The following is a 25335-nucleotide window of genomic DNA, read 5'->3' as shown; positions in this document are numbered from 1 at the left end:
TGGTTATAAACTTTAAGCAGGGTGTCCAGACAGGTTTGGGGAAGATGCTTTAAGAGTTTATAATGGACCTCGTCCATTCCTGGACAGGAATCCGTACAGGTCTGAAGGGCAGATTTAAGTTCATTCATTGTGAAAGGAAGGTTGTAATTCTCTGTGTTGTCGGAAAAGAAGTTACATGGTGTTTTTTCTGACAGGTTTTTGGTTTTAAGAAACCGAGCAGATTTGTTAGCAGATCTCGAGTTCTGTTCAATTGTGGAGGCAAGCAAATTGGCAACTGCTTTCTTCTCTGTGACCAGAGCGTCTGAAAATTTAAGATGATGAAAGGTTGGGCATACGTTTTTGCCCTTAATTCTTTTTAAAACCCTCCACACTTTCTTCTTGGGTGTGTTGGAGGTTAAGGAAGAGCAAAAATCTCTCCATGACTTCCTGTTCCAAAACATACCTGGCTTTCACCCTCAGCTGTTGATGGGTTCGAACGCTATCGGTCTCCGGTCTCCGAAAGACGCGTCGCTGCGCTCTCTTCCGAGACTTACGGGCCTCCCGACATTCCGCGTTGAACCAGGGCGTTCTATGGACCTGAGACTTGGAGGTAGACGATGGGACTGCTGCTTTGGCGCAATCTAAAACGATCCGAGTCAGAGTGTCAGCAGGGTCCTTGCTTTTCAATACTGTTTCTTCCTGCAGCTCCGCTCTTATCTTTTTGGTAAAAAAACTCCAGTCTGCTTTGTCATAGTTCAGGCGGTCAGGCAGAGAGTCACCTTCTCCATCTGTGGGGCGGAGGACGACAGGAAAGTGGTCACTCCCGTGCAGATCGTCATGCACTTTCCACTCGTAGTCCAGGAACAACGATGGATCGCAGACCGACAGATCTAAACACGAGAGCTTTCCAGAGGGCAGATGAAGGTAAGTGGGAGACTTGTCGTTAAGACAGCACAAGTCCATGTCAGAAAGAAGGTTTTCCAAAAGAAGACCTCGGGCTGATGTCATCTCACTTCCCCAGAGCGGGGAGTGTCCATTGAAGTCGCCCAACAGTAAAAACGGACGTGGGAGCTGGTCGACCAGGTTCATGAGGTCCTGCCTCAGAACACGGACGGAAGGAGGAAGGTAGAGAGAGCAGACAGTGATGGTTTTCTCAAGTGTGACTCTCACTGCCACCGCCTGTAAAGGGGTGCTTAAAAGAACTGTACTGTATAAAAGGGACTTGCGAATAAAAAGAGCGACACCTCCCGTCAATCCCTCTTGCTTCGGTTGAGCGGGTTTAAAAACGGAGTTAAAACCAGAGAGAGATAAAACCTTGCCATCTCTTTGCAGAGTCTCCTGCAGCGCCAGCACTGAAGGTTTCAAAGCACGACAAAGCAGCTGGAGTTCCTGAAAATTGGCGTAGAACCCCCGGATGTTCCAGTGGATCACTGCCATTAAAAAGGTTAAAAAAATAAAGCAGCAGCCTATTCCATCGCTACCCCCTGCTCCTCTGCTTGCGGTGGCTCAAGGTCAGCCAGGATGGAGTATTTATTTTTACAAATTACTTTTTCGGATTCCGACCGAGTCGGAATATCCACCACCTCGGCCCCTCCCGATCCCGCCGAGGCTGCAACCCTCCCCTCCTTGAGTTTTGGAGGTACGGGGGGTTTCCGGCCACTTCCGCCAGCCCGAGAGCCAGGCAGACGAGAGGCGGGGCGAGGGGTGCCGGAGGGTGGGGTGGGGCGGGAGGCGGACAACGTGCCTCCGCCCAAGGTTTTCCGCTCCCGCCCAGCAGCCCCTGAGGACTGCCGCACAGGATGGGAAGGGGTGGACACGGCGCCTCCACCCAAGGCCAACGGTTCCGACGAGGTGGGTAAGTCGTCCGTCTGCGTCCCTGTGGACGTCGTCTGGACCGTGACGTCCACCGTCCTGGGTCTGACGACAGAGGCGTACGACGCCTTAGGCGACGCGGCCTCCACCTGTTTCTTTGCCTCAAAGAAGGAAATCTTCTTTTCTGTCTTGACCTTCTGGATTTGTTTTTCTTTTTTCCAGGCGGGGCAGTCTTTCGATGAGGACGGGTGGCCACCTCCGCAGTTCGCACACCAGGCTGCACTGACGCAATCGCCCTGGTGCGCCGCCTTCGAACAGGTGCCACATGCCTCTTCCTCCTTACATCGGTCTCTGACGTGTCCAAATTTCTGACATTTAAAGCATCTCAGAGGGGGCGGCACATACAAGCTTACACTGACCATCAGGTATCCGACCCGAATGTCCTTGGGGACATCCGGGCAGCAGAAGGTGAGGAAGAAAGTGTTGGTTGGGACTCTGTCCGACCCCTTCCTCACCGTCACCCTGTACACGTCGGTCACTCCCTGAGAGGACAGCTCGCTCTTGATTTCAGCCTCAGACACACCTTTCAACTCCGGGCATCTGATGACCCCCTTTGAGCAGTTGAGACCTTTGTGAGGGGAAACCTTCACCGCCCTATCCACGAAAGTGGTCGCCTTGAGAAGGAGTTGTGTCTGCCTTTTGGACTCTGCACTAAAAATGCTACGCTCCTCAGCCTCTTGATGGACTTCAGCGATCCTGCCAGACACTGAAAGCCCTTCTGGATAGCGAAGGGGCTGAGAGCCGACAACGGCTTGTCGTCATCAGCGCCCTCCATCACAAGCCACGATGGCCAAAATCCAGAGGTCTCAACGACCTCCGAATCGGAGTCTGAGTCGTCCGTTCCTTGCCGTCGTCTTTTACCAGAGTTAGGGGGGGGTGATTTTTTGGAAGTCATGTTGAAAAAAAATGTAAATTCATCCCTCCCTTACCCACCCACCATGGGGTCCAACTTAGGGGCCAGGGTCAAGGGAACACCAGCTTGACCCCTTCCAGGTTTCGGGAGGGATATACGACCAACAGTCTAGCTCCAACGTGTTCCCCCCCGATCATGCCCAGCTCCCGGGGACAGAGAACCGAGCACTACGGGGGTTATCTTCGCTAGCCACTAAACTGCCAGTCTTAACCCAGCCCCACGAAGGGGTAGCCGATTGACACACACGGGCCAATGTGTGCCGCCTGTCTTAGGAGAGGTCCGAGCCATAGGGATGTGTTGAGAGCAGCGTGCTCTCTCAATCCCCAGGATCTCATTCCCCTCCATCACAGGTCGCGCCGCACGGCAAACACGGCGGGCCTGAAGAAGGCCGCAGAGAAAAAAGAATGTGGAAAAGAAGGCTTGATGGGGAGCTGAGGACAGAAAAGAGGCGGTAAAAAGAAGAATAGAGAACAGCGAAAGGGACAGTGGGTCACGTTTAGTTTGGGCCTCACTCACGACCTGTTCGGCATGGGAAGTCCTATCAGGGGCATCAGTACAAAACCACCACTTATTCAGCCCTAACAGCTACGATGGCTATGTAGGCTGTCAATTAAGACCTGGGACCAGAGCACCAAACCCCAAGAAGCACTGATGCCCCCGCCGACATAGCTCGCTCGATCACTGGCCACTAAGCCTCCCGACCACGACAAGGTAGTGACCCTCCCGGGAGAGGGTCAAGAGAGCACCAGCCTGACCCCCTCCAGGTTTTGGGAGGAGGAAAAGGGATAGGCAAGATGTACGTGTAACAAAGACCATGTGCGGCGCCGAGTGTTGGACAGACCATCGCCTTGTAGTCTCGAAGCTGAATATTCGAATCCAACCCAAGAGACGCCCCCAAGGCCAGAAGGCTCCAAAACGGCTCAACATCGCTAAGCTGAAAAACATCACCATCAAACAGACCTTTGTGGAGCTGCTGGAAGATCGTCTGGAATCCGCCTCTCTGGACAACCAGAATGTGGAGTCTGACTGGAGGACCCTGCGCGAGCTGATCTATAGTACAGCTTCAGAGACCCTGGGACCCATGACCAGAAAGCACAAAGACTGGTTTGATGAAAACTGTGATGAAATCAAGCAGCTTCTGGATGAGAAACGCCGTCTGCATCAAGCCTACCTGAGCAACCCGAAGTCCACATCAAAAAAGGATGCGTACAATGCCATCCGCAGGACTGTTCAGCAAAAGTTACGCCAGATGAAATGAAATGAAATGAAATTATGGTGCTTAGAGCCTCGCCGACCACTAAGGCCATCTCAAGGCTATCGCCGCGTCAATTACTACTACAAGGCTAAAAAAAAAACCAACCAATTAAAACGAGTCACCACTTCAAACTTTCCACTCCAAAGTTTAAAAAAAAACTTCCATAGTTTAAAACCTTCAAATCTGGTTAAAAAGGTTCACTTCTTTTAAGAAGTCCATCAGCACCCACGGAGGGACATCACGAAACAAAGTCTTCAAAGAAACCGCCGTGTAATGTCTGCGTCTAACGTCATGCAGATCCCAACAGTCAAGGAGCACGTGTTTCACGGTGAGAGGCTCGTCACAGGGAACGCATCGAGGGGCCTCCTCCCCCTTCAACAAGTAAGAATGAGTAAAAAAAGTGTGCCCCGTACGCAGTCTGCACAGCACAGATTCCTCCTTTCTGTTCTTCACCCCCGAAGGGAGGGTCTCCCCCAGGTCCGGACGGATCTGGAAGAGCTTGTTGTCTATCTGGGTGTTCCATTTCTCTTGCCAAAGATCTTTAACGTAAGTATTGACCTTCCGCTTCATGTCTGTATAGGGTACCAAGGATCTGGACAATTCTTTCTTTACAGCGTTCCTGGCCAGCAGGTCCGCCCTTTCGTTACCACGAATGCCAACATGTCCGGGAACCCAGGCCAACACAACCTCGTATCCTTTCTTCGTTGCGAGAGTAAAAGTTTCATAAAATTCCAGCAGTTTGGGATGAGTGATATTCCTGCAGGCGATCGCCTCCAGGGCTGATAAGGAGTCGGAAAAGATCATGAATCTCCTCTGTTTGGAAGAGAGAACCATTTTTAACCCCAGGACCAGTGCAGTCAGTTCCGCGGTGTATACCGAGCTGTCAGACAGGATGTGTTCCGTTGAGGGCCGGTCAGGAAAGGCGGGACAGAACGCAGATGCGGCGACTCCGTCCTCTGACTTGGAACCGTCAGTGAAGATGCCTTGAAAGGTGGGGAATTTGTGGCACAGTTCCGAAAAGTAGGTTCTGTAGGCCAGAGAACTGGTGGTGTCCTTACGGTACGAGGCCAGATCGAATCGGACCTCAGGTGTTGTAAAGGTCCACGGGGGGCTGTCAGGGAACTTAGAGAAATCTGAGATGCCACCGACATCCAGATCGGCATTTTCCAAGTGCAGCTGAATGCGGAGTCCGAGAGGAGGTATGCAGTTTGGGTTGTCTGTAAATTTCTTATCGAAAGGGTTGTTGAATACAGCATCGTAAGCAGGGTTTGTAGGTTCCGAAAACAATTTCAAATAATAGTTCAGGGTCAGCTTCAGTCTGCGGTTGGAAAGAGGCGGTTCCCCCGCCTCTGCATACAGGCTGTGCACAGGGGTGGTGCGGAAAGCACCCAAGCTGAGACGGAGCCCTTGGTGGTGTACAGGGTCCAACAGTTTCAGGTAGGACGGTCTGGCCGAGCCGTATACAACACTTCCATAATCCAGTTTGGACCGGACCAGGGCTCTGTAGAGGTGCAAGAGAGTCCTCTTATCAGCACCCCAGTTCGTGTGTGCCACAACTCGGATGATGTTCAGGGCTTTTAGGCAAGATATTTTCAGCTGTTTAATGTGGCTGAGAAAATTCAGCTTCTGATCGAAGACGACCCCTAGAAATCTGGCTTCCTTGACCGCCGGGATGGTGGATGTTCCCAGACGGATTTCAGGGTCTTGATAGAATTGGCGAAAATTATGAAAGTGGATGCATTCAGTTTTGGAGGACGAAAATGTGAAGCCATTCTCCTCTGCCCAACACTGGATTTTGTTGACGCAGAGCTGAAGCCGTCGCTGGATGCTGGCGTACGTGCTGCCGGTTGCATATAAAGCAAAATCATCCACGAACAGCGAGCTGTCCGATCCTTTCTGAACGGATTGAACGATGTCATTAATTTTGATGCTGAACAGAGCAGGCGACAGGATGCTCCCCTGCGGGACACCCAGCTCCTGCTCGTGAATGTCGGACAAGGTGGTGCCGACTCTCACCTGGAATTGTCTGTCTTGTAAAAAATTGTGGATAAACTGAGGCAGGTGTCCTCGGAAGCCGAGCTTGTGCAAGTCGGAAAGAATACCAAATTTCCACGTGGTATCGTAAGCTTTCTCCAGGTCAAAAAATATGGCCACCACATGTTGTTTGTTGACGAAAGCATTTCTTATCGTGGTTTCCAGACGAACCAGATGGTCAACGGTAGAGCGATGCTTGCGGAAACCGCACTGTTCCTTCGCCAGAAGGCCGTCGGTCTCTAGTTTCCACATCAGTCTACCGTTGACCATCTTCTCCATCAGTTTGCAGACGCAGCTGGTCAGTGCAATTGGGCGGTAGTTGGAGGGGTTCGAGGGGTCTTTTCCCGGTTTCGGCAGCGGGATTATGAGGGCTTTCCGCCAGGAGGGTGGAAAGAAGCCTGTGACCCAGATGTGGTTATAAACTTTAAGCAGGGTGTCCAGACAGGTTTGGGGAAGGTGCTTTAGGAGTTTATAATGGACTTCGTCCATTCCTGGACAGGAATCCGTACAGGTCTGAAGGGCAGATTTAAGTTCGTTCATTGTGAAAGGAAGGTTGTAATTCTCTGTGTTGTCGGAAAAGAAGTTACATGGTGTTTTTTCTGACAGGTTTTTGGTTTTAAGAAAGCGAGCAGATTTGTTAGCAGATCTCGAGTTCTGTTCTATTGTGGAGGCAAGCAAATTGGCAACTGCTTTCTTCTCTGTGACCAGAGCGTCTGAAAGTTTAAGATGGTGGAAGGTCGGGCATGCGTTTTTGCCCTTAATTCTTTTTAAAACCCTCCACACTTTCTTCTTGGGTGTGTTGGAGGTTAAGGAAGAGCAGAAATCTCTCCAAGACTTCCTCTGGCTCTTTTTAAAAACATACCTGGCTTTCACCCTCAGCTGTTGATGGGTTCGAACGCTATCGGACTCCGGTCTCCGAAAGACGCGTCGCTGCGCTCTCTTCCGAGACTTGCGGGCCTCCCGACATTCCGCGTTGAACCAGGGCGTTCTAGGGACCTGAGGCTTGGAGGTAGACGATGGGACTGCTGCTTTGGCGCAATCTAAAACGATCCGAGTCAGAGCGTCAGCAGGGTCCTTGCTTTTCAATACTGTTTCTTCCTGCAGCTTGCGGGCCTCCCGACATTCCGCGTTGAACCAGGGCGTTCTAGGGACCTGAGGCTTGGAGGTAGACGATGGGACTGCTGCTTTGGCGCAATCTAAAACGATCCGAGTCAGAGCGTCAGCAGGGTCCTTGCTTTTCAATACTGTTTCTTCCTGCAGCTCCGCTCTTATCTTGGTGGTAAAAAAACTCCAGTCTGCCTTGTCGTAGTACAGGCGGTCAGGCAGAGAGTCACCTTCTCCATCTGTGGGGCGGAGGACGACAGGAAAGTGGTCACTCCCGTGCAGATCGTCGTGCACTTTCCACTCGTAGTCCAGGACCAACGATGGATCGCAGACCGACAGATCTAAACACGAGAGCTTTCCAGAGGACAGATGCAGGTAAGTGGGAGACTTGTCGTTAAGACAACACAAGTCCATGTCAGAGAGAAGGTTTTCTAAGAGAAGACCTCGGGCTGATGTCATCTCACTTCCCCAGAGCGGGGAGTGTCCGTTGAAGTCGCCCAACAGTAAAAACGGACGTGGGAGCTGGTCGACCAGGTTCATGAGGTCCTGCCTCAGAACACGGACGGAAGGGGGAAGGTAGAGAGAGCAGACAGTGATGGTTTTCTCGAGCGTGACTCTGACTGCCACCGCCTGTAAAGGGGTGCTTAAAAGAACTGTACTGTATAAAAGGGACTTTCGAATAAAAAGAGCGACACCTCCCGTCAACCCCTCTTGCTTCGGTTGAGCGGGTTTAAAAACGGAGTTAAAACCAGAGAGAGATAAAACCTTGCCATCTCTTTGCAGAGTCTCCTGCAGTGCCAGCACTGAAGGTTTCAAAGCACGACAAAGCAGCTGGAGTTCCTGGAAGTTGGCATAGAATCCCCGGATATTCCAGTGGATCACTGCCATTAAAAAGGTTTTTAAAAAAAAAAAATTAAAGCAGCAGCCTATTCCATCGCTACCCCCTGCTCCTCCACTTGCGGTGGCTCAAGGTCCGCCAGGATGGAATATTTGTTCTTTGACATAAATTTTTCGGGTTCCGACCGGGTCGGAATATCCACCACCTCGGCCCCTCCCGATCCCGCCGTGGCCGCAGCCCTCCCCTCCTTGAGTTTTGGAGGTGCGGGGGGCTTCCGGCCACTTCCGCCAGCCCGAGGGCCAGGCAGACGAGAGGCGGGGCGAGGGGGCCCGGGGGGTGGGGTGGGGCGGGAGGCGGACAACGTGCCTCCGCCCGAGGCTTTTCTCTCCCGCCCAGCAGCCCCTGAGGACTGCCGCGCAGGATGGGAAGGGGTGGACACAGCGCCTCCACCCAAGGCCGACGGTTCCGATGAGGCGGTTAAGTCGTCCGTCTGCGTTCCTGTGGACGTCGTCTGGACTGCGACGTCCACCGTCCCGGATCTGACGACAGAGGCATACGACGTCCTAGGCGACGCGGCCTCCACCTGTTTCCTTGCCTCAAAGAAGGAAATTTTCTGTTCTGTCTTGACTTTCTGAATTTGTTTTTCTTTCTTCCAGGTGGGGCAGTCCTTCGATGAGGACGGGTGGCCACCTCCGCAGTTCGCACACAGGGCTGCACTGACGCAATCGCCCTGGTGCGCCGCCTTCAAACAGGTGCCACACGCCTCTTCCTCCTTACATCTGTCTCTCACGTGTCCGAATTTCTGACACTTAAAGCATCTCAGAGGGGACGGTACGTACAGGCTGACATTAACTAGCAGGTATCCGACCCGAATGTCCTTGGGGACATCCGGGCAGCAGAAGGTGAGGAAGAAAGTGTTGGTCGGGACTCTGTCCGACCCCTTCCTCACCGTCACCCTGTACACATCGGTCACTCCCTGAGAGGACAGTTCGCTCTTGATCTCGGCCTCAGACACACCTTTCAACTCCGGGCATCTGATGACTCCCTTAGAGCAGTTGAGACCTTTGTGAGGGGAAATCTTCACTGCCCTATCCACGAAAGTGGTCGCCTTCAGAAGGAGCTGTGTCTGTCTTTTGGATTCTGTCTGTACTAAAAACGCTCCGCTCCTCAGCCTCTTGATGGATCTGAGCGATCCTGCCAGGCACTGAAAGCCCTTCTGGACAGCGAAGGGGCTGAGAGCTGACAAGGGCTTGTCGTCATCAGCGCCCTCCATCACTAGCCATGATGGCCAAAAACCAGAGGTCTCGACGACCTCCGACTCAGAGTCTGAGTCGTCCGTTCCCTGTCGTCGTCTTTTTCCGAGTTTGGGGGGGTGTATTTGTTTAGGATTCATGTTGAAAGAAAAATGTGAATTCATCCCTCCCTTACCCACCCACCATGGGGTCCAACTTAGGGGCCAGGGTCAAGGGAACACCAGCTTGACCCCTTCCAGGTTTCGGGAGGGATATACAACCAGCAGCCCAGCTCCAACGTGCTCCCCCCCGATCATGCCCAGCTCCCGGGGACAGAGAGCCGAGCACTACGGGGGTTACCTTCGTCAGCCACTAAACTGCCAGTCTTGACCCAGCCCCACGAAGGGGTAGCCGATTGACACACACGGGCCAATGTGTGCCGCCTGTCTTAGGAGAGGTCCGAGCCAAAGGGATGTGTTGAGAGCAGCGTGCTCTCTCAATCCCCAGGATCTCATTCCCCTCCATCACAGGTCGCGCCGCACGGCAAACACAGCGGGCCTAAAGAAGGCCGCAGAGAAAAAAAAGAATATGGAAAAGAAGGCTTGATGGGGAGCTGAGGACAGAAAAGAGGCGGTAAAAAGAAGAACAAAGAATAGCGAAAGGGACAGTGGGTCACGTTTAGTTTGGGCCTCACTCACGACCTGTTCGGCATGGGAAGCCCTATCAGGGGCATCAGTACAAAACCACCACTTATTCAGCCCTAACAGCTACGATGGCTATGTAGGCTGTCAATTAAGACCTGGGACCAGAGCACCAAACCCCAAGAAGCACTGATGCCCCCGCCGACATAGCTCGCTCGATCACTGGCCACTAAGCCTCCCGACCACGACAAGGTAGTGACCCTCCCGGGAGTGGGTCAGGAGAACACCAGCCTGACCCCCTCCAGGTTTCGGGAGGAGTTACGCCAGATGCAGGATAAGTGGCTGAGTGACAAAGCTGATGAGATCCAGGGATATACTGACAGGCACGATATGAAGAGGTTCTATTATGCCTTAAAAGAAGTCTACGGCCCCACATCCTCAGGATCATCCCCCCTCATCAGTGCAGATGGGAATAGCTTGATCACCGAGAAGGAGAAAATTCTCGAACAGTGTCTTAAATCGCCCTTCCTCCATAAATGATGAAGCCATAGACTGTCTCCCACAAGGCACCATCAACGAAGCACTGGACGATCCGCCAACACTTCTTGAGACCCAGAAAGCAATCCGTCTGCTATCCAGTGGCAAAGCACCTGGCTCAGACTCCATACCAGCAGAGGTCTACAAGGATGGAGGCACTGTGCTGACTGAGAAGCTCCATCAGCTGTACTCACTCATGTGGAAAGAAGAGACGATCCCCCAGGATTTCAAAGATGCATCTATCATTCACTTGTACAAGCGAAAGGGGAACCAGCAAGCCTGTGATAACCATCGGGGCATTTCCTTGCTCTCCATCGCAGGCAAGATACTTGCCAGGATCCTACTAAACCGCCTCACAGCACACCTTGACCAAGGTTATTTGCCTGAGAGCCAATGTGGATTCCGGAAAGAGCGCGGAACCACCGACATGGTGTTTGCTGCAAGGCAGCTGCAAGAGAAATGTCAGGAGCAAAATGCTGATCTGTTCTCCACCTATGTCGACCTCAGTAAGGCCTTCGACACCGTGAGTAGAGAGGGACTGTGGAAGATCATGGCCAAGTACGGATGCCCTCGGAAATTTATTTCCTTGGTCAGCCAATTCCATGAAGGCATGCAGGCTCGAGTCCAGGACAATGGCGAAACATCTGCTCCTTTTGCTGTCACAAATGGTGTCAAGCAAGGCTGCGTCCTGGCTCCAACGCTGTTCAGCCTCATGTTCTCTGCAATGCTTACTGATGCCTTCAGAGATGGCGATGTTGGAATCGGCCTAAAGTACCGAACAGATGGCAAGTTGTTTAACCTCAGAAGGCTTCAAGCAAAAATGAAGGTCATGACAGACATCATCAGAGACTTTTTGTTTGCTGATGATTGTGCCCTCAACGCTGGATCTGAAGCTGACATGCAACTCAGCGTCGACAAGTTTGCCACTGCCAGCAGGAACTTCGGCCTTACCATCAGAACAAAAGAAAACTGAAGTTCTCCATCAGCCAGCCCCAGGAAAACCCTACGTTGAGCCCAACATCACAGTCAACGGTCAGAGACTCAGTGCGGTGGAGCGGTTCACATACCTTGGCAGCACACTGTCACAAAGGCCCCAAGGCCTGACTAAGCGCGTTGGGTTACGCTGCTGGTCAGGCATCTGCTTGGCAGATGTGGTGTAGCGTATATGGTTTTGTCCGAACGCAGTGACGCCTCCTTGAGCTACTGAAACTGAAACTGTCACGAAATGCGACAATCGATGATGAAGTGAACGTCAGGATTGCAAGAGCAAGTGCAACTTTTGGCAGACTCAGTGCAAATGTCTGGAGAAGAGGCATTAGTCTTGAGACCAAGCTAAAGGTCTACAGAGCAGTAGTTCTCCCCACACTACTGTACGCCTGCGAAACTTGGACAGTGTACCAACGACATGCCAAGAAGCTGAACCACTTCCACACAACATGCCTCAGGAAGCTACTGAACATCAAGTGGCAAGACAGGACCCCAGACACAGAGGTGCTTGCAAAAGCCACCCTTCCCAGCATCTTCACCATCCTGATGCAGTCCCAGCTTCGCTGGGCTGGACACGTGGCGCGCATGCCAGACCATCGGCTGCCCAAAAGGCTCTTCTATGGCGAGCTGCAACAAGGGAAGAGATCACACGGAGGTTAGAAGAAGCGCTTCAGAGATACTCTGAAAGTCTCTCTTAAAGCGTTTGATATCAACCCTGACTCCTGGGAGGAATCTGCAGTGGACCGTGACAAATGGCGTGCTGCTGTGCACAAAGGCGCCAAGTTGTGCGAGGCAAACAGGACTGCAGCAGCTGTTCAGAAGAGGCAGGCCAGAAAGTCACGGGCAAACAAGCTCCCTGACAATGATATGCCTGTCTTTGTCTGCCCCAACTGTCAGCGAACATTTCGTGCGCAGATTGGACTATTCAGCCATCTGCGCATTCACAGATAGATTCATGAGCATCCTCCCCCCCACCCCACCACACCCTCCCCCCATCCCCCAGCTGGATGACAACGATGGTCATCATCGATCTCGATGGACACACCACCTGTTTCCCTCACAAGTCTTGGCATCTTTATGGATATAGAGTGGCTCCACCTGTTTCCCTCACAAGTCTTGGTATCTTTATGGATATAGAGTGGCTCCACCTTGCACAATCCATGGCAGTTTGTTTCCATGTGTTGGGGTTCAGTCTAAACACTTTAACTGAATTTTTCAGTCTTTGAATTGTTTCTTCTAACCACCATGGGACCAACTCCTTGTTGAAGCACACTGTACAAGAGTCTCTTGGACAGCTGGTAGTCTGACATGCAAGCTACAAGTCCTGCCCAACAAAACTGGGACTGCATCAGGATGGTGTGGCTGCTAGGCATATCTGCTTGAGCAAGCAGCTCAGTGTCTTGTGTCTTGTAATGCCAGCTGATGTTGAGAAGTCCACTGAGGCATGTTGTGTGGGAATGTTTTAGCTTCTTTGCATGGCATTGGTCCAAGTTTCATAGGCATACAGGAGTGTGAGAGAAACAGCAGCTCTGTATACCTTCAGCTTCATCCCAGACTGATGCCTCCTCTGTTCGAGATGTTGGCATGTAGTCTGTCAAAGGTTGAACATGCTCTCTCAATTCTGGCACTCACTTTGTCTTTTATGGTGACATTCTACGACAGCATGCTGCCAAGATGGGTGAATTTGTTCATCACAATCAGTCTTTGTTCACTGATAGTGATGTTGGGCTTAGTGTAAGGTCTCCCTGGAGCTGGTTGGTGCAGTACTTCAGTCTTCTTTGTGCTTATGGTGAGTAAGTTTGTGCTGGCTGTGGAAAATTAGTCAGAAATGAATTACATGTCAGCTTCTATGTCAGTGTTGGGCACAGTTGTCAGCAATCATAGTCTCTTTTGTGTGTTTGTGTGTGTGTGTGTGTGTGTGTCTTTGTGTGTGTGTGTGTGTGTGCATGCATGTGTTTGCATGCATATGTGCATTCGTGCATTCATGCGTTGCTGCATGCATGCGTACGTGTGTGCATGTGCATTGTTATTAATATTAGTATGAATGCAGTGGAAATATGTCATAGTGTTAGCGAGTGTGTGCATGCATGCATATAATAAAATTATGTGTATGGATGGCTTTTAATATCTGTATTAATGCAGTGGACATATGCCATGGTGTTTGTGAGTGTGCATGTGTGTGTGTGTGTGTGAATGAATGTGAATATGTGCGTTCATGTATGTGGAAATGTCATGGCTTTTATGTGTCAGTATGTGTGTGTGAGTGTGCATCATATTGAGTGCAAATTCATACTTGGTCAAAAGAGGGACTGACTGTTAGTGTGGATGTGCTTTCAAGCAGAAGACAGTAATGAAGCCTGATGGATCAAGGTAGAACTTTTTTTTTAAGTTGTGCAAGAGTTTGGTGCATGTTTTGGTGACCGGCTCTCAGGTAACAACAGCATGAATAAGGCAGGCCAGTTTCTGGACTGTTAGAAGATTCTGAAGATGAACAAACACCAACCTTCGCAGAACTGCATCTTGTAGCTCTGGACACACAGGCTGATTTGCATCCTGTATCCAAAGACTCCTAGCTTTAAGTTGAAGTGGGACAGGCAACAACAGAGAATCCAGATGAGGATGATGGCACCTTTCAGCATCATTTTATTGTCAAAGGCGGCTCCCAGTGAAGCCTATTTCCTCCATCAACAACTTTTTCTTTAAAACACACACCTCCAACTCAGGTTCAGGGATGTCGGATGTAGGACTGTGATCATGTGTTTACATTCAAATTCCTAAAAACAAGGTATAGATAGGGGACCACTGTTAAAATGACTCTACAGCAAGTATGGTTTGACAGACCCACACCATGCAGATAGGGGAATACTGCTGAAATGCTTCCTTTGCAAGTATGGGTCTGACAGACCCATGATGTAGGAAGAAGTGAGTAAATAACAAAGTACATTGAAGGTTACACAAGATCAACTTTAGCAACATCATCTAACAACAAAAGAAAACAAACAAAAACAAAAAGAAAAGAGGCAATTCTGGTAATTCACTCTAATTTTAGACATAACCATTTATAAAGTTCTACAAATATCATACATATAAGTTATTGTGATAAACACTATCATCACAATCATCGTAATTATCAGACACAGCTAGTATGCTCAATAAATGTTAAGCACAGCTGATTTTTTTTTTTTTTTTTTAACTTACAGAGCTGAACATTTGTTGCAACACATCCCGAATGTTGCCCACATTGAGGTCTGTGTTCATGATGAACTTCAGACCGCTGGGTGTCTCATAGAAATGCAGCTTGTATTTGCTGGTCTTGAAGTTAAGAAATCCATCCTGTCTGAAGAGTGTTGAGGAATGATAACACTTTGTTTACAAATAAATAGATTTACATCATCTTCATTAACATCTGAAACATGTATAGCTAATGCATCTGCAGTTAAAATTCAATTTCTTTGCTACGAAGGCCCATACATATAGCTTCTAACAAGAAACAGTTCCATTTTCAAGTTGTCAAGTTCCTGACAAAATGCCAAAGTTAAAAATTACCACACACACACACACACACCGATAAAGGAAATTTTCTATCTAAAATTACGTTTAAATAACATACTTACCGTGAACCAACTAGTGCAGACTCCGGCAGGGGTCTGACATTCCTGTCCTGTGCAAACTACTATCCGCCTATGCGGAGCAGACGAAACTACAGCCGATAACCTCCCGGAAGTAGGTAACCTCCCATTTGTCCCGCTGGTTATCGCCCTCTTTTGACGGCAATATGCCATCACCAGCGCAGCAAGCAGGGAGAACAGGAAGCGGGGAGGACGGGAGGGTCTTAAATTTGGGTCACGGTAAGTATGTTATTTAAACGTAATTTTAGATAGAAAATTTCCTTTTAATTACACATACTTAACCGTGACCCAACTAGTGCAGAATAGCGCGACAAGGTGGAGGGCTCGCCTGTTCTACTGTCTGTGTGCTGTGATGGTCTGTTGTGCAGCTACCACAGAAGCGATGGCTCTTGCGCCATCAACCCGCAGGCGTGCGACATCTCTCTGGTAGAAGTCGATGAGCCATTATCCCTAAGGCGATAGGTGTCCCTCAAGTAGAATTTGACGAAAGTAGAGTGTACTGTGTCGCCTAAGGACATTAGTGCGGGTAAAGAAGACAGAGGTCCACAGCTGTATTGTGGGGGAGGTCTGTGGACCACAGCTGAGCGGATGAGCGCGGATGAGCGTCAATGCAAGGAGGTGCGCATGTGGTTTGATCTGATGATTCCACAACGGATGTGGGCCGATAGTGGAAGTGGTTTTTGTGTTTGAAGGAAACTGTGGCACGAGACAGAGGTAGGTCACCGTGTTGGGCCTGCCTCAGGCATGAGAGCCAGATCTGTGGAGCTCCTCCATGCGAGCTGACAGGCGATGGGCACTCCCCCCCCCCCTGCCCCTCCCCCCTTTTTTGACGTTGTCAAAGAATGACAGCACTGGTATGTTGCCTATGCATAGAATGGCAGACATTTGGCAACAAAAGACTTGATGTCCCTGGTGTCTCTGGGACAGGGTTGTGTAATTGCCCAGGTAGGTACCATCACGAAGGGGCATACGGAAGGCTTGGTGGCTTCTCTGCCTGAGTGTGGCATGTTGGAGTAACCTGCACAAAGTTGTCGGCAGTCAATGGCTGGGTTGGATCAGGCTGTGGAAGTGCATTTCATGTGCCCACAGGTCACTGAGTCTCATTCTGTGGTGGAATTCCCAAATGGAAGAGGGTTTCCATGGGGAAAATTTTTGCTGAAGGTTCTTTAGTGAGAAAGGGGACCGGATCCATGACAGGCCTCTGGCTGTGTGTGGTGCGCACTGAGTCTGGGATGGAGCGGGGCGGGGCAGGGAGGTAAGTGGCTCAAGATGTGTTGTACTGGCTATTGACATCAAGGCACTGATCTGACATACGTTTTTAGTATGGCCAACTGCAAGGTGAGAGCTGTATTATCAGTGGTTTCTTAATTGCAAAGGGAAATCATTTGCAGCTTAGTCTTTCATGAATGACTATGTCTCTCAGACTTGAAGTCAAATTGCACTGGGACTTAGTGCTGTAGCCTTAGGCCTAAGTAGCCTTTGGGAACCGTCCCAATGATGAGTCCTAAGGCCCTCTTGATTGAGGGACCGGGGATGCAACTTGGGCAAAACACTCTCTACTATAAATTGTATAATCAATTCCAGCCCGAATAGACTGGACAGCAGATGCCTCCTCTGCTGTTCTGATGGAGACTGTCGTACACGACTGATTATCATATACTGTTATCATATACTGTGGTCTAGGAGGACACCAATCAGCATGGGTAAATCAGGAAACAGCTGCTGTGTGCTTCAGGGACGAAGGTGTTCACCATGCAGATTATGTTGCAATGTAAGGAAGCCAGAAAGAGTTGACGGGGTCTTGTGGTGCAACCGTGTGTCAGAAAGACATGGTGCTTGCTTCCGAAGTGACAACAAAGTCATCCTCTGACAGGCCCTTGACCGAAGGCTGGGGCTCCATGATGGGATAGCCTGCCTAGGCTAGAAACCTCTGGAAGTGTCTCATTGGAAAGACAGTGCTTGAGGAGGAATGGCCATCTGTAACCACAGCAGTGGTTGTGTGTAGAGGCCGAAAGGATCGGGCAGGGAAGATTAAGTGCAGAAAGTGCTTTCAAACGCCAATTGTTTGAGACGTTGATGCTGGATTTGTGTTCAAGCAAGGTGATGGGGTGAACTGATGTGCTTGAATGCGGCATCTGCCGTGCTGGTATGAGTGGGCAGAAAGGTACACCCCTGTGGCTAATGGACGGTTCGTTGTGCTTTGTGGGACGCATCCGTCCTCGTCAATATGCCTTTCTCCCAAATGTAGAGGAAAACAATTATGACCCAGGCCTTCTGCTACTAGAGAGGAGTAGAAGAGATGGGCTGAGGGTGATTGTCTCCTGCCCAGTGGGCAGTTTTTGGGTCCGCTAAAACTTGTAAGGCAAGATAGACACCTCTTCATGGGAAGGCTGGCTAGGATGTAGGGCCTGTGTGGAGCTTTTGTCACAATCACAGTGGTGCAAACCAAGGGTTGTTGTAGGCAAGGGGAGAAAGAAGGGATGCCTTACAAACTTGGAAGGAATGAAAGGCATGCGTGTCCAGAGTGGCACCTGTAAGTTGGACTGCCTCATCCTTCCTTGTGCATCTCCAGCCTTATGGGTGATTGTTGCAGGCAAATGAGTTGGGTTGCCTTGTCCGTCCTTGCACCAAGAGAGGCATTCTTAGCCCTGTGGGTGTGAAGGGGGTGTGTGTGGATCCCTAAGGACCAGCCACTACTGAAATGTGAAGGAGCATACATTCAGGCGTGAATGAGGCTATTATTATTTTTTTTTTTTTTTTTTTTTTTTTTGAGTGCAGTCGTCCTGCAAAAGCAAGGTAGGGATGAATTTATGAAAATGAATACATGTATGTGCCAAGGGAATAAAAACTTCCATCAGCTCAAGTGATGATGTCAGAAGTATGCCAATGACAAGAGATCGAGACACAAGAAATAAGCGGCTGTATAAGCATACGTGTAGCGTGCACAGATATACCCAAGTAAGTGGGTAAGTGTGCATAATCATCAATGGAAAAGAATCTGTCCATGCACCTACATATGAGATGTACATACACATATGAATAAAGTGCCAGTACGTAGAGGCAGAGAGTTCTGGGCATTGTGAACAGAAGGCCACAAATGCAAGTGTGCCTATATTGCTATGTAGGGAATCTCAATGAATAGATGTCAATGAATAGAGATAGAAATATAATTGTACATGTTAATATGAAAGTCGTCTGAACCTATCCCATAAGCACATACACATGTGTATACCGATGGATAAGTACGCATGTATAAGTGAAAGCAGAAATGTGTATGAATGTAGCAATATATCTCATATATATGTATATATGTGTGTATATATATAAATGTATATATATATATATATATATATATATATATACATATAATTAGTTGTTTTGTTTTTGTTTTTGTTTTGTTTTGTTTTTTTAAATATGAAATATATATATATATTTCGTGATTGTTGCTTGTGATAATAAATCAAATGGATAGAAGGGGAAATATTGTGATGCATTTCCTGTGGCCAATAGCCTGAGAAACAGCAAGAAAAGTGCAGTTGCTATGCAAAGATGTGTAAAGTCCCTGACTGGGCATGAGGACCCGATGAGAAACCGAAAGAAAACATCGTTGGTGGACAGCACGGGGGGCAGGAGTGATGTGCTGTGTCGGCGAAACTAACCACAGCTTCAAGCGCCTAGGTTACAAATGTGGAGTTGCCTCCCTTGGCGCCGAAAATCGTCGAAAAGGAAGGTGTCTTTAGAGCACATATCCCCCTTGTGCGACGTGTCCTCGCTGAACAGGGAGGAGTGTCATATTGTGTGTGAGAGTCCATGGTTCGATGCCACCGTAACCGACACAGGTGAAAACGAGCGCAAGGGGAATAATTATAATGTCCCTTAGTGCCGTGGGCATCCCAACCCGAATCGGTCGCCATCGGACGCGAGACGGTCGGGGCATGTGGCATGACGGCGCCGTAATCCAGTGTTATGGGCGTCGTGGACGAGGGGGTGGCAAGTCCGTCGGCTTGCCGTGGGATGTGCATCCCCCTGTTGCTGAACGGCGGTCCAATCTCGCGAATAGCTCCTGCGAGAGGACCGACGTTCAGTTGTCAGTTGTTGTGTGTTGACGGATAAAGTGATAGACAAGATCGGCCCGAGCACTGCCGAGAGGCAGGATCGAGTTATTAATACATTTAAGAATTATCTTGATATTCATTGTGAAAACTTTAAAAACAAAACTCATTTACATATTTTCTGATTTTTCAAGCACTGCGCACTCAATGTTGAAAAATGCAACAGACATACGTGGGGACTCTCTTTTTCTTCCCCACTTCAAGCGGGTAAAAGGCCTTGTCAGGCTTGCACGCCTTGATATTGATATATGATATGATATAAGAGGTACTCCAACGTGGAAGTGCCAATATCAGTCTGGGAAACAACAGAGTTAGGCAATGGGGCAGAAGAATCCAACACTGCCGAAGTTCCAATGGGGCGTGCACGTACCTGCTCCGTGGGCGCAAGGCGCGGCACCGGAAGGCAGAGTGGTGCATAATTGCTGCAGCAAGTTTAGCGATGAGTTGCTGATTGTTTGGTTGAGTAGCTTGCTGAGACACCATTAGTGGATGGGAAACAGCAGCACTCGGCGGTGTGGCAGATGGGGTCATCACCGCATAGCTTGGTAGGACTGTGCACACACTCACACTGAAGGCGAGGAGCAGTGCCGGTGCAAGGAAAATAACTGCGGCAGTCACCGGCAAGGGTGCCAAAGCAGGGGTTGCCTCCCTTGGATCGGGTGATCCGGACAAGGAGGGTGGTGCACGCGTATGGGCAAGCGTGTCCCCTAGTGGTCCACCTTCCTCCCTACACCAGGGGAGGGCATCCCTACATGCCTCGGTCGCTATTGGATCCGAGACGGTCGAGGCATGCCGTGTGGGGGGTCGCGTGATCCGATGTCACGGCCGCCACCACGGATGCATCGCACATAGGGCCCAGTCTAACGTGCGGATCCAAGACAAGCTGCCTTTTTTTTTTCTTTTTTTCTTTTTTCTTTTTTTTTTTTCCCAAGGGATTGTGGCCATTCCATTGGTGCAACTGTGGGTATGGTAAAGAGATAGAGGAGATCGACTCGTACACTGCCGACTGGCAGGGCCGAGAAAACGCGGATCGCGTCAAGTGAGTTCGCGGATCGATAAAAATGACATGAAAGGTAACACTGACCTGAGTGTGTGACCACAAACCTCTAGAAGTCACCAGAGGAGGTGTAGGAGGTGGCGGAGGTCTGGAGTCGACCGGAGGGAGCGGAGGAAGTGGAGAAGGCGGCGGGTTGGTGTTGTTTAGAGGGCCAGGAGTAGAGGGCCCAGAGTGTCAGCGAATCGATTGCGATCGCGCCTTAATTTTAGCACAATTCCCCAATCGAGCTACATAATTATGTGACCTGGTTGGAGACATAATTTGACCACAAACAAGAACGCCAGAGAATCGACAGACAGACAGAAAATAGGAAAAAACTTAGCCATATGAAGAGCACAGGTACAGGAGTCATGATGGCTGCCGGAAAAAGAGGGCGATAACCAGCAGGACAAAGGGGAGGTTACCTACTTCCGGGAGGTTATCGGCCGTAGTTTCGTCTGCTCCGCATAGGCGGATAGTAGTTTGCACAGGACAGGAATGTCAGACCCCTGTCGGAGTCTGCACTAGTTGGGTCACGGTTAAGTATGTGTAATTAAACTTGAATTTACATAAGAACATACAGAAAATGTATGGTTTCATGGAAAAACATTACCATAACAATTTTCATAAGAGGCAAATCATTTCTCTAATCTGCAGATGGAAAATGAATTGTTTTAGGACAAAATACGTCAGTAATGTTTCTTGCATCTGTGGTGCTCACATAACAGCCGATCATATACCAACTTGTGATATGTTAAAGTCTCAAATCCCTGAACTGAAATCATCTTCAGTGTTGACGTTCTCCAGCAGTCCATTGCTAATGTATGACTTTTTCAACTCCTTGTTAAATAGACCAGTTGGTTCCCTGTTATAGTTGTTAGTTTTTCATTAGAAATATGTTATATTGTTATGTTGGTTTTGTTTTGGTTTTTTTTGTTTTTGTTTGTTTTTTGTTCTTTTTAAACAAAACTTAAATCAATCATTTTCTATATGTAACACACACACACACACACACATTCTCATTTACTCGCATGCGTACACAGTAACTAATTCCCCCCCTCTCCCTCGATTTTTTTCCTACCCTCGTCTAATATGACTTACAGTGAAAAGACGTTAACTTAAACTAAAGAACGAACGAACACACACACACACACACACACATGGACAGACAGGAAAGATATATATATATATATATATATGTATGTATGTATGTATATATATATATTATATATATATACACATATACACACACACACACACACATATATATATATATATATATATATATATATATATAATATATATATATGCACAACCCAAAAGGATGATTACACAGTTATTTTGTTTAAAGGATACACATCTTTTGGTGAAATTCGGTTGATGAAAGACTTGATGGAAAATATCATCCCGTACATCAATTTGAATTCCTGAAGAAAAAAAGGCATTTACCTTCAGTTCTTATTCAGCTAAATTAAAAAACCAAAACAAATAAGGATTTCTATTCTAAAATTTCTATCCAGTTAAAATAAACACTGGAGGCTGCCTTATCCATACAGGTTTACAGGTGACTCATACATACTCATATATATACATATATATGTATACATACATGTGAAGGCCATATAATATTTTTGTGCGCATGCGTTGGTGTTCATGTTTTTCACATGTGTGCTAAAAACAAACCTGACTTGTATGACGGTTCAGGCCCCCTTACAAGGGGCCTATTCTTTGTTCTGTGGAAAAGAACTATATGTTTTGTAACATGCGTGACTGGCATATAGAGCTAAATAAAAAATGATATAAAAAAAATTATAGTTAGTGTCTTAATAATCTTGACATTCTGGTGGAGACAGGGTGGGCAGATTTTTCTGATAACAATTGAGTCAATTTTTAGAAGAGTTGATGGAAGGTGCAGTTATGACACTGTTTGGCAAACTGTTCCAGAGAGAAACAACCCTGTTTGAGAAGAAATTTCCTCTAACATTTTCCTGTGTTAGTTTTTCTGGAGTTTAAAACTGTGGCCTTGTAGACTGTCTCTTGCAAGCAAGCTAGAACTTCGGCAGTTTAATGGCGTAACAGCCCTGGAGGTATTCATATACCTCGATAATACCCTCTCTACGGCGCTGATATTCCAGACTTGGCAATCTGAGAATCTTCAGTCTCTCCTGATCTGGTTTATCCCTCAAAGATGACAGCAGATTTCTTGTTCGATGCTGCATGTCCTCTATTTTGCTGTACAATGTTTTCTGCTGTGGCTGCGTGACACAGTGGCCATATATATATTCCAGTAGTGGACAGAGACGGGCCTCGTACAGCTGAACGAAGGTCTGTTGTGTCAGGTGGTCAAAGGATCTACGAATGAAGCCAAACATTCTGTTAGTGTTAACTGGCTGTAGACTGTGTAACCCAGGGTCAGTTGTACTGTAACTCACTTCCATTTGCATCACTCACTGGCTTTCATGTCATAGTTTGCCTTTTTCCCTCCCTGTAGTCAAATTCACAAGCATAGGATATGGACATAGGATATGGACCTGTTGTAATTCTAAGCAACATGTTTATGGCCTGGAGTGTTGCAAATACACTGTGTTGAGTACACTGTATAATACTATAATTTTGAACAGCCACACACAAATTACCTCCTCTTTGCTTATTCCTGGTTGATGTTTCCTGTTCCATTCAGCATAATACAAGCAGTTCCCATTTCTGTCAAACAGGTAAAAATCATACACTGTCATGTTGGTTATAAGTCTCGGTAATCCTTTCACAGGGCGAGTTTTACAAGTAGCTTACACAAAAGTATTCCCACTTTCAGCGACAAGAACTGCGCATTCAAGAGATCGGCGAACTCCGCCCTACCGGGAAATGCGAAAGCCTTCACCGGATCAAGTCGAAGTGCCACATTCAATTAGTGTTTTCGTAAGACAATACGCGAATGTTTTTCAACGATGAACAAAATCATAACAAGCTTGATATGTCTTTTATCAGCAACAGACGATGCAACCACATAAATTGTTGTACAGCAAGTGCTGCATTTATACCGCAGAGTGAACGTTCTTGAAAAATAGAGGGGAAGTAATTCTGCTTTCATCATCCAGATTTGATCATGAAGGTCGGGAGCGTGTCGATACTCCCCCGAATGTGTGTGTGTGTGTGTGTGTGTGTGTGTGTGTGCGTGTGTGTGTGTGTGTGTTCATCTTTTTCAGTTTGGCGTCTTTTGGCCATAAGTGTTATGACAAAGACGGGGGGAAAGGACGGCGACTGGTGAGGGAAAAAGTAACTGTTCACGCATATGAGTTTGTGTGTGTGTGTGTGTGTGTGTGTGATAGATGATTATGATAGTGAAATTTTGTTTAAATAATGAGATTACAATATAACATCCTTAGAACGAAATACTAACGATGACAGTAAGCAAACTTGACAAATCAGCAAAGATTTGAGTCTGTAAGATTAAGCATGATAATCGGCAATGTAATGTAATGTGATTATCAACATATAAACAGGGGGGGAAAAAGAAACTAATTATTGTATGATTTATTAAAGGCATGTGGTTTAGGGCCGGGGCGGGGTTACTAGTGCGTGACTCAGTCGATTGCATGGCCGGCCGGATTGTTAATGTTTTCGTTTCTCCAGTTGCCTGATTGCTACTAGTCAGTTTTCACACACACACACACACACACACACCGTCACACACACACACACACACACACACACACACAGAGCGTTATGCCGCTCACGGTAAGCCCGGATTTAGTACTGATGACTCTGATTTATGTTATATGGTTTGTAATATATAAAATAAAGAAGGAAAATGATTAGTTGTGCCGGTTTGTCAATTACCTGCTCGTTGCTTTTTTTCCGTTTCCGACAAATAAGAACACACACACACACACACACACACACACACACACACACACACACACTGACACACACCGTGACACGGCACACACACACGGCACTGACACACACTGACACACACACACACACACACACACACACACACACACTCTCTCTCTCTCTCTCTCTCTCTCTCTCTCTCACACACACACACACACACACACACACACATCGATACAAGGAGCACAATAGACACAAAAGTTGTGACGGACACACGTACTCAGTAGTCAAGTTTTACGACCCCGCCAAAGTGGAGGAGATATCACGGCGGCAAAAATAAAAGCGCAAGAGGTAAGATAACATTGGGCGCGATCCCGTGCGCGCACTGGCACGCACCAACTTACACACACACACACACACACACACACACACACACACACACACACACCTTCAACGTAAACATACACATACTCTCACACACATGCACCTTAAATCAGTGTAATACGCACACGCATATACTCACACACACATGCGCACACAAACCGGCACACCACCACCACCGGCACAATAACTACATAACTGTTGTGGTGTTTCCCGGCGACATTATATGCCGCAATTATGTCACTGGTGCAGTTAAGTGATTTTTTGTTGTCTCTTCTAGCATACATCGCCGGCGACAATAATCATGTGCATGGCGACAATATGTGCCGCAACATGAGTTTGTGAACTAAATGGTTATTTCAATAATGAGTTCTGACCTGACTGTGTCCTTTAAAAATCTTATGGCGTGAAGAACTGATTTACTATCAACACAAAATAGAATCTGAAAAACGGTTTTCGGAAACGAGATTATACATTTTAACACCAGAATTGTTGTGAGTTCAGCAGTGAAGAGAGAACTTTTTAGAACTTTTCCAGATGAAATAACTGTTGAGACTTAAGGTTTGGAATAACGAAAGCAGCACTTGACCTATCATTTACAACACAGCCATCTGTAAACATATTTGTACAATTGGGGTATTACTTTTATGTTGTCATCTTTGGTCAGATCATTACGATCGATATCAAACTGCGCTCTTTGGAGTTCCCATCCTGTCATAGGCGATATTGCAAACATTTAAGCAATGATTATTCAAACCAGATTTTGCTGAAATGTTTGATGTGTATGTTCTTAGCGTGGTATGAGAACCAGTAGATCTCGCTATCTTTGGAAAATCGCGATCGGATTTGAAAATATCTGATACCAAATCATCAGTTTTTTTACGATTAAACTCCTTGTGACAAATTTACTGCATGCAAGTTCCCTTTGATCATCTATTGGTAATGGTGTCC

General features: G+C 47.9%; 1 protein-coding gene across 2 annotated transcripts in view; it reads right to left on the bottom strand.

Moving 5' to 3' along the window:
• The window catches only part of LOC143275514 (trafficking protein particle complex subunit 1-like), a 35616-nt gene extending 12398 nt beyond the window's left edge, over positions 1 to 23218 (bottom strand). The window contains exons 1-3 of one of the 2 annotated variants that reach the window (XM_076579683.1): positions 22806 to 23218; positions 21526 to 21596; positions 14591 to 14729 (exon numbers count right to left, since the gene is read on the bottom strand). In XM_076579683.1, coding sequence (XP_076435798.1) covers positions 14591 to 14729; positions 21526 to 21596; positions 22806 to 22904 — 309 coding nt within the window. In that variant the 5' untranslated portion in view covers positions 22905 to 23218. The remainder of the gene's footprint in view (positions 1 to 14590; positions 14730 to 21525; positions 21597 to 22805) is intronic. The other variant, XM_076579685.1, reaches the window with a different exon arrangement.
• Positions 23219 to 25335: the final 2117 nt, after the last annotated feature.

The sequence above is a fragment of the Babylonia areolata genome, chromosome 30 (assembly GCF_041734735.1).
Source record: "Babylonia areolata isolate BAREFJ2019XMU chromosome 30, ASM4173473v1, whole genome shotgun sequence".
Classification (NCBI taxonomy): domain Eukaryota; kingdom Metazoa; phylum Mollusca; class Gastropoda; order Neogastropoda; family Buccinidae; genus Babylonia; species Babylonia areolata.
This window is presented reverse-complemented; position numbering and strand designations above follow the sequence as displayed.